The 10,515-nt window shown below is 37.8% G+C and overlaps 1 protein-coding gene across 1 annotated transcript in view; it reads right to left on the minus strand.

Annotated features, from left to right (window-relative positions):
- LOC111645918 (CUB and sushi domain-containing protein 1-like) overlaps positions 1-10,515 on the minus strand; it is a 282,987-nt gene that overhangs the window by 180,466 nt on the left and 92,006 nt on the right. The window contains exons 6-7 of the mRNA XM_087170782.1: positions 5,147-5,228; positions 2,290-2,414 (exon numbers count right to left, since the gene is read on the minus strand). Coding sequence (XP_087026908.1) covers positions 2,290-2,414; positions 5,147-5,228 — 207 coding nt within the window. The remainder of the gene's footprint in view (positions 1-2,289; positions 2,415-5,146; positions 5,229-10,515) is intronic.

Consider the following 10,515-nt stretch of genomic DNA (forward strand, 5'->3'; position numbering starts at 1 on the left):
GTTTTATATCAGAGTCTTTTATATCAAGACATTTCTCAAAACCAGAATATGATCAGGGTGACTTTTGAACACTGGAAATAAATCATGTACTCATCCCGGCAGTAGCCCCCGTGGCACTCAAAATTTCCCTGGAATTTTCTAGTTGTAGAATTAATATCCACATGTCCTTCCATCTCTTTCACCTTCTACCTCTCCCTCCATCTCTATTGCCTCTTCATGACAAGAGTAGCCAGTATCATGAGGTCTGGCAGGTTCCCGCAGTCACAGACAGACATACAGACACAACACACACACACACACACACACACACAGACACACACACACACACACACACACACACACACACACACACACAGTATAATACGATGTGACAGAGACCCTACAGTATGTGTCTGAGAACAGGGACTGCCTGTCCGTCAAACACGCACACACACAGCTCAAGGCAAATACTGCTGCAGCTATGAGGTGTGTGACATTGTCCCTTGGACACTTGTTGTATCATTGTAAGTGTGTGTATGCACACGCACACCTGGGTGTGTATGCTAGCTGTCTGCCTTTTCATTGTGGAGCAATAAATCCAACAGGGTTTTGTCAGTAAACGTGGGCAGTGAGAGCCCCTGCATTATTGCTCTGCCACTCACACAGTTATTTATTTAGTCACTCAGTCAGGAGTTGTGATTTTAACACATCAACAAACTGCAAAATGTAAATCACAGTGATATATTTATTAAGTCTCTATGACACTATACTTTCAGAGCCTCAGCATTAGAAAATTTAAGATAATCACATACAGCTTTAAAAATTTCAGTTAATGCCTCTCTTATGTAAGTTATTACCATTTAATGCTTTAAAAATGGGGATCGGGATTGCATTAGATTGTCCAGCCATACATTTCTGTCATTTTCACTTGACACACAAGCCATGGTAGTGGTTGCTAGGAGCAGCAAAAGAATGATAATAAAAAATTGTGAGTCGACAATTTACAATTTTTGAGACCGTTTTCCTAGCTCAAGCACAAGAACATCCCCATAATTCTGCCTACAATATTCATAATGGCTTGATTGTTTTTCCAACCAGGAAAACAGCCATGAAAGAAATTAATACTGGATCTATTCAAATCATTGAAAAATATTTAGTTTTAACTGTGAAAAGAATCAGAATCATTTACTATGAATGAAGGAAAACTTCTGTAAATGCATGTACTGTCTTATGCCATATTTATTTAGTTTTATTGTATAGTTTTGCATGGGATTTGCATGGCCAAAATCTTAGTTACATTCTCAACTTTTCCCACCCAAGCAAGATTCCTTGCCAGAGGCTCACCTGGTCGAGCACATACCATTTAGACTTTGGTTTGAGTCCAACCTGTGGCCCTTTGCTGCATGTTATCCCCTCTCTCTCTCTCCGCAACCTTCCTGTCTCTCTCTCACTATCACTATAATAAAGGCAGAAAAGCCAGAAAAAATAACTTGGAAAAAAGAAAGTTTAGCATTGTTTTATCTTGTTATTATCATCAACAAGTCACCTGAAGAAACGAAAACTAACAATAAATTGTACTTACTAACATGTTCCATCCGTGAAGCCACAGCCTCATAAAACTAAAGCCTTCCTGCCATATCAGTCTACTACCAACCAAGAACTATTAAGAACACATTAAAAATTCATACTGCTGCATTTGGATGACATATTCCTGCTTTATGATGAAAATGCAAGTCTAGTTTCATTTCTACATCGCCTACAGCAGAGTCTTTGATGACATGTAGGGCATATTTTAAACTCTTGCACCTCTGAGGCAATAATAGTTGGTAAAGCGGGTCATTGGGGTTGATGGTTTAACTTGCGACTCCTGCTTAACAGCGTGCAGAAGTGTCCTTGAGCATCACACAGAATCCCAGATAAGCAGGTCAGTGCCTCACCTGGCTGCTCCATCACAATCCGTGTATGATAGTGTCCATTAATGTGACGCTGTGTGAAGCTCTTTGGTTTGTAGTGATGAAAACCTCTGTTCAGACAGGATTTTGGTTGTTGGTGCTTCATGTATGTCTGTTATTTCTCATTTTACTGATTTGTGAAGCAGTTGTTATCAAAAGATGCAACATACAAATTTACTTAGTTACTTAATGCCAGCAAAATCAGTATAATATATTTTAAACAAAAATAGACTTAAGCAGCAGATATCCTCTGCACGACGTGTCCTCGTGCTGTCAGTAGACATGACAACAGTGTGCAGAGCAGCATCATTCTCTTCATCTCTGTTGCATGTTGCATGGGAATGACAGGGAAACTTACTTCTGCAGATGGGTCTGTGGTCACTCCAGGCAGCCAGTGTGTCAGTGACTCGTTGACAGGTGATACTTTTTGATCCTTGTAGTACATAGCTGTCATCACAACTGAACTGGACGCTGGAGCCAACTCTGGTTAAGGAGACACAACAGTAACAACACTTGTCAAAAACAGTAATAACAGTAACTTTGATTCTGCCTCTGACTGCTTCACAAAGACACATTCAGCTGACATTGTGATATTTGTAGAAAACTCTTACATTATTGCTAGTATCAGAAGAGAAGAGGACACTTACAGTGGATGATTGTAGAAATAATTTGAATGATGATCACAATATTAATGATGCAGTATCTTTTAGATCTCTGTGGAAGATAACTGTCATCACAAATCATCCAATTAGGATCTATAATTCTTCTCTTCCTGTGAGACACTTTTGTCATTGTATCTTTTTCCACTCATGCCTTTTCTCTGTTGTCTGCTATTCCTTGCTCTCTTCTGTTCTCTTTTCTCCTCTCGTCATGCCTTCTCTCCGTTTTCTTTCATCACTTATTCTGATCATCCTTGTCTCTCCAACACCCTGCTGGCTAACATGTGAGAGGGATGTTCAGCTATCTAAGTGGAAGTCTGCATGGTGTCTTGTCTCTAAAGCTTAATGTCTCCTCCCTGCTGAGACACACCACAGTCTACCACCTGGACAAACGTTCACTGTGTAGGGTTCTGAGTTTTCAGTGGCTCCACCCTGTTGTTAAACACTGTAGACTTTTACACCCTGGCCAAATCTCTCTGTTAGTGCCTTTGTCACAGAGAGTTGGGTCATTCGGTTTACGGTTTGTGCTACTTTGTTGATGCTGATGACTCTGAAAATGCCTTACATCCAGCCACACACTGTGAAATTTACAATTACAGGAAAGTAAACTTTGTTGTTATTGCTATTTCCTTGAAAAGAGCCAAAACCGGTCCATGACAAATGTGAATGTGGTTGTCTATGGATCAAAACTGCCATGACAAACGAAGTTACAGCCATCTTGCACATCTGCAGTGAAAACTCTTTAGTTTTCTCTGCAGCTATGTTTCCTCTCCATTTCTCCTGTTTTATCTCATCACACCACAGTTCTGTTCCAGCTCCAGCATCTCAGTGCTTAATGATGATTAGATACAAACCTGTAACACACACCAAGCACATCCATGCCAATGTGCACACAAACACATGCACAAATGGAGGTAATGACCTTTCACTAACTCAGACAACTCCACTAATGGTCCTGCAGAGTTTGTGCAGTCATAGTTTCTAATGGTAAAGAACAGCACCAGGAGCCAGAGCTATTAAATGATAAAATATTGCCAACATTTTTTTAGCCTGAAAATAGTCGCAGAAAGAAGTAAAAATGAATTGCCTGTCTTGATTCTCTCATAATCATAAGCAAAATGTAAGAACAATTTAGCTGCCACTGATGCTAAGTGAATGAGTCATAGGGAGAGGTGATTATTTTATAATTGCTCACTCCTGATTAAATAAAATTATGTCTCCCTTTCTACCGATTAGATGACAGACACCATGGAGTGAAACATTTGAAAATCCCTGCGTCCATCAAGTCCTTGTTTATCACCCAAGATCCTAATTCTGACATATTCTTCGACATTCTCTGCGTATCCCTCCTACATGAGTAAGGACCCTTGTAGAGCCAATGTAAACTGGTAAATACTGATGGTTAAGAGTTTGTCTCTGGGCAGAAGAGCTACTAATGAAATTAAGTAACAGCGTCAGTTTAGAACCACAGATGTCCACCAACTATATACAAAGAAAGTAATAGCTGCTTCAATTTCGACCACTGTGCCGCCTGTGGGGAGGGACAGTTTCCCCCTTTGGAGAAATTTAAAGACTGCAAATGTGAATTTGTTGTTGTTGTTGTTTTTCAAGTATGTTACAGGCCAGTTAAATAAGATGCTTCAAAGTTAAAAAGCCAGTGCTGTAACAACAGGTCTCCAACTGACAGAAATTATTTATGACGATACATAAACCACAAAATACTTCAGTCTCCATGAAAACGATGGAGAGCTTTGGTAAGGATGTTCCATGCTCATTGGACTAATTCTGGGACCAGAACAGGGGCAGACTTGCACTCACTCTCAGCCTGTGGGATAGAGGATGCCCATGAGTGAAGATGAGAGAGAGGCAACTAAAAGACATGGTTGTTTCTGAAGAAATAATTTATAATCTGAACTGGGCCCTAAAGTCATCATGTCTGTAACCTCAAGATAATCTGAACAAACAGGAACAGTCCTATTTCAAACATAAGGAGTCATGAGACCTGAAATAAGCTCATCTTTAGTCCCTGACCACACCTATTGTCACTCTTGCCTGTTGCACAGACAAGCATTGTGTATAGCCAAAGCAGGGTGGGAGGTGGATCACCTCACCTAGAGTAAACAGAGTGTGTGTTTTCACAGTACAACTCCCTTTCATTCTGCAGCAAGGCTCAATATTTTAAATTGTAATTGCCAGTAATCAGTCCAAAAAAAATACCAGCCCATCAGGAGTCCTTTCAATCCCTCTGATTACCACATGTATAGTGCTGCAATAACCAAGCTGCTCTAAATTAAGAATTTAAACAACACAACATAAGCTAAGCACAAAATGCACATAAAATGAGCAAGCGTCCCTCAACTCACAAGTCATCCAAATGATTTGAGGATGTGTGCCATGTTTGCAAATGTAATCTATTGCAGGAAACAACTGCAGTCTGATTTCTACACACCTGACAAACGAAGAAGATCCTTGCACTGATCAAAAGATCAACAATGTCTAAGGCACACCTAGATGTTTTTAATATAGCGTATAAAATAAAATACAAAGTGAACTTACTGGAAGGCAGAACCCATCCTCTTGCCATTTTCTGGAACTCCAGGATCTGGACAAACATCACCTGCAAGACCACTTTGACTCACTGAAAAAAAGGAAAAAAGAATTTTATATATATATATATATATATATATATATATATATAGTTAAGCAATGTCTGTATTTTTTGAAGTCATGATGAATTTTTGAGCACATCTTATAATTGTTGGAGGCATCATCATATAACGCTTACAGGTAAATCATTAAACATGTTCTTAAATGACTTTTGAAAGTGACAGTAGGCAACACATCTGAGTATTTCTCATTCTCATTATTACAATATCTGATGGCAGTCCACTGATTAAGTACAACAAGGATAACTCCAACTATGACAAATATCCCAACACAAAATGAGGCATACATTTTTGTGTTTATTTATTTTGTTGTTTATTTTACTGACAGCTATGATAATAATGATAATATTACTAAAAAGGATTTAAGTTAAGTTTTTCATCATAAAGCAGCAATGGGCACCATCACCAATGTTATCATTATCAGCCTTTTGCAATTTATCTGTCTATGAAGTTAATCCAACACAAAAAGTCTCACCCATTTCTATTTAACTGGTAACTACAAAAGGAGGAAGAAAATAAGTGTCTGTTTTTCTTCCATTGAAGGAAAAACTGGAGTAAGAGTGATCTGAAGTAGTAAAAGCACATTATAGATGACTTCATTGTATTCAAGTGTTCCACTTATATATACAGGCAAGTCTAATGTATCTCATTTTTGTAACAAATTAAAGGTCTGAAATAATCTGAAATAAAAATGAATAAAAGTCTGATAGATGCTCACGTAACCATTCCTCACATTCAGACTTTACACAGTAGTGGAAAAAAGTCTAAGAGAGACAACAGTTGTACAGGGGAAAAAAAACTTAAAAATTAAAATTGGAGCTTAAATATTTACAATATCAATAAAAGCGGTTTGCACATAATACATCAAGCAGCATTGAAGACTTAAAAACTGTAACTAAGTATTGTTGTTAACAGTTAGATAACTGTAAACCTGGCATGTAATGGTCAGTCAAATCACATCTGTAGTGTTTGCTACTGTCATGTAGACTAGCTTCTTGTTAGCTAATGTTGACGATTTTAGACAGTAAATTGTTACGTGATGGAAACTTTTTGTGGGTGCATGTTTCTTAAGCCTATATTCAATTCAGTTCAATAGTACATTAAGTTAAGTGCTGAATATTTTGACTTTCTTCTTTCCTATTTTCTATACAAAATGCAGGACAAGCTTATAACTATTGAACTTAATGTACAAATAACCTACACTGTATTAGGTACTAAATAATTATTGACTTTGACTTTTCAAAACGTTGTGTAATACTTGTAAGCAAATCCAAACATGAAGTGTGAAAAATTACATAAATATTTAATAAAACCTTCAGGGAGAAATTGTGAAAAAATTGGTTTTGTATAAAATTAAACTGGTGGAACAACTGTTGTGGTGGAAATAAAAACCAACACATGCAGAGATTTAATGAAGAGAACTGGCTTCAGTTTTCACATTTCAGCCTCATTCCCTCCTGTATTTCTCATCTATCTGCATGATCTGTTCCATCGCTAAAAAAAGCACAAAAGCAAAACACTTTGCGATTTCTGGCCGGCTCATATTCTGGATCTTGTATTGGTTTTAGACTTTGCTCTGGCTGGAAGCATCTGCTGCATGCCTAAAACATAATGTAAATGTAAATGAGACCAGACAAGATGACAGGAACCAGTTTAGACTCGGTCTGTCTTAATGGAACTGAGTGGATGAATAATGATGGTTAGCAAAACACAAAAAAATAAAGGGAATGGAATGAGAGAATAAAATGCAGAAAATAATAGGAATGCTGAAAAAGGACCTCAACAGCATGAAGAAAAAAAAAGATAATAAAAGAAAGAATCCTGGAGGGTTATAAAATCAGACCTGGACAATGAGCAATATTTGACCGCTTAACGCCTCTCTTTTTTTTTCAGCCCATCTTTTTTCTTATCTTTCACATTTGTTTCTCTCTCTTGTCATGACTTCTCAATCTGCCTCTGCTCCCACTCCCTCCATCTCTCTACTTCTGTATTCCCAGTTTGCTCACCCTCCTTTTTCTCTCTCACACGCATTAGCTGCAATTTACAAAGGGATGCCGAAGTTTTGTGCATCCTAGCATAAAAGATGGATGAATGATTTGCTGCATTTGTGTGATTGTGTTATGTGTGTGCTGAGGGGTTGTGAGTGTAAAGACACTGTGTATGCGTGTTTGTGTGAGATATGATGCAAACAGAACCAGCTGTCTTTTTGCTTTGCTGTGTTTTTTGATGTTCTGTCCAAAAATCACCACACAAACCCACTGTAAAACACACTCTCTCTGTCTTGCTCTCTCATCCCTTTCTCTCTCACTCATGTTCAAATGGTTTTCATTGGCATCAAGTATAAAGGTTCATATTGCTGAAACAAATCCAGCTCATGCAAACAACATGAGATTTTTACAGGAAGAAAAGCTGCCAAATATCATTGCTGGGCTGATGTCAAAAATCCTCAAGCTGACTTAATCCCATATTTGCACTTAAAAGACCATTCAACATTTAAACACAAGCTTATGATGCATAACGTTATTTCCATATCATCAAAGTGTCTCCAGGAAACCTTTCATCTCGAAAAGTCAACTTTTTGGGAATCGGTAGAAAGTGATTAATTTCCTTGTTGGTGCCCATTCTTGTTTGGTATTTCTGACGTCTGTAGTAGACTCCACTTCGCATCAGCCACCAACTCCTGCAAATAGAGTTTCAACTCACATATGACTATTCTTCCTGACATTTGTCTTTAACTATTCACTATACCCTCACCCCTAAGAGTAAGTTGTGGGGCCGACTGAACAGTAAGTAAAGAGTATTTCACAGTGCAATAAGCATAAAGAGATTGTGTGGTCACAGTGATGGTGTGTAACTAAGTACATTTAATCTAGTACTGTAATTACAAACAATTTAAGGTGTTTGTTTTTTTATCCCTTTTTATGCAAGAAAAATGAATTTCTGAATTTATTCCCTAGTCTGACCGAATATATCCTGCCGTCACAAGCGCCACTGGTAGGAATTTCTTCAATGTGCTCACCATTACATCCAATCTCTGCACTGGTGTCATGTTTGCAATCTCCCAATCAATCCCACTGAGAACTCTACAAGGACTGTCAGTAACATAAGGGTAGACTGCTCCTTCTCTGTCCCCTAGTAATCCTTAAATTGGCACTATCCGTAAGCATGTGCCTAATTTACCATCTCTGGCGTCGCTCCCACTGCCCCCTCTAGCCCATCTCCCCTCTTCTCTGTTTCTTCCATTCTCCAGGGCACGAGCTAGAACCTCCTGTTGCCGATTGGCTGGAACAGCGCTGTGTGGCTTGATGCGCGACACTTGGTTTATTTCCCATTTACAGAGCCAAGGCTGTGGAGGAACACCAGATTTTCTTTTTTTTCTTTGAACAGACAGCTAGTGGACCATCAGGCGATGTTAACTGATTTAGATTTTTTTAAAAGTGTGTTTTCGACACTTCCACACCTGAAAAAGTGTATACATTTTTTAACAAGGACACAGTTTTATCCTGTACATATTGCAACTTTTGCCCATGTTACCGTTTGCTCCATTATCAATTGTTTCAAGAATTATGCTTAAATTCCTATTTGCCTGCTTTCATAATAAGCTATCAATGCATAGTCATACAGTTTGTCTTTTCAAAATGCTGTCAAATAGCTACTTATGAGCAAATCCAAACATGTAGTGTGCAAAATGACATGAAAGTCTAATAAATCCTTCAGGGAGAAATTGTAAAAAAGGTTGCATGAAATTAAAATGACAGAACTGTTGTGCTGGAAATGAAAACCAACACATGCACAGGTTTCATGAAGAGAAGTGTCTTAGGTTAGGTACACCTGTAACATCTAATGCAATCCACTAAAACACCTGTGTCTTACATCTCCTTTATGGAGATAATAATGTTCAGTTGTTATTGACACTGTCAGAGTGGTGTTAATTTAAGTATGTGTTTTTTATTAAGGTGCCTTTTGCTTATAGCAGAGTATTTTGCATGGTATTGTTACTATTACTTAAGTAGTGGTCAATGCCATAACCGTTAGCCCTCAATAAGACAAGAATGTATCATGTATCAGTTTATAAAGTTTGGGGTCTCCCTTTAAATTGTTAAATTGTAATTTCAATGATTTGTCCTTTTTTGTTGGATTATTTGTTGATTTGTCCATCTTAGTGTTTCTGCTTCTTTGTTATTGTTACACTAATACAATATCAATTATGAAATTTGCCTATATGAAATGTGAAGGCAAGTGATGATTTTTCCATGAGGGTTAGAAAGCAAAAAGAAGAAAGAACACACTAACCAGCCAGTAGTTGAATGAGTACTGTACCAAACATCAAAACCAGTTTCTGTAGTTTAAGCCGTTTTAAGAATTATGTATGATAAAAGAAAGAGCCAACTGTTTAGCCAGAAGTACAGCAGTATACAACATGCCAACAAGTGTAATAAGATTATGTGGCTGCTGCCATCACCATTAGCCCTCAACGCAGCCAGATTAGAGGTGACACCTGTTTGCTTTTAGACAAGGGTGTATCATGAACGATTAGTTCTGTCCATTATAAATACTGAAGAGAGTGCAGCACAAAAATAATTTATACACTTGAAAACTATTCATCAGGTTTAAATCAATTCAATTCCTTTGAGGCATAACTTTATGTTTCAATGTTAAATTTTAAGGTGGGATTTCAAAAGATGGATAGGTTTTATTATTACTTTGTTATGCTTCTTATAAGCACAAAATCCATCACATACTAAATTTTCAATTGTGGAAAATAATGCTAACCTCTTCTTATTTACAAACTTGAAGTCCGACAAAAACTGACAGTGTGTTTGAAAGCATGAGGAATTGCTATTGTAATCATTGTTTTTGGTGTGCTGCACAGAGCTGTTGCATTGATGCTTGGCAGGTAAGACAGTGCTAGCATCACTTTTACATTACACTGCAGGAAGTCATTTAATTTGGTGATAAAAAATATGTTTAACAGAGTCTGAAAATCAAGGTACATCTTATGAAATAATGTCTTTAACCGACTAAGACCCGAACTCTTGCATGGCGTGCATTTTTAATTTCTCTTTGCTATTTAGGCTGATTGGGACCTGAGAAAAATGATGTCCACATATGAGGACATTAGTTTTAAATTTCAATTACTGAGTGGCAGTATAATATCCTCATATGTGGTCACCAGGCCCTTGTTGGGAAAAGTTAGTATTGTGGTCTAGAGAACCCAAAATGTGAGGTCCACATATGTGGACGCCAGGTCCTAGGAGG

The sequence above is a fragment of the Seriola lalandi genome, unplaced genomic scaffold (genome assembly GCF_002814215.2).
Source record: "Seriola lalandi dorsalis isolate HSWRI2012SDOR001 ecotype SW California unplaced genomic scaffold, Sedor1 jcf7180002054959, whole genome shotgun sequence".
NCBI classification, from domain to species: Eukaryota; Metazoa; Chordata; class Actinopteri; order Carangiformes; family Carangidae; genus Seriola; species Seriola lalandi.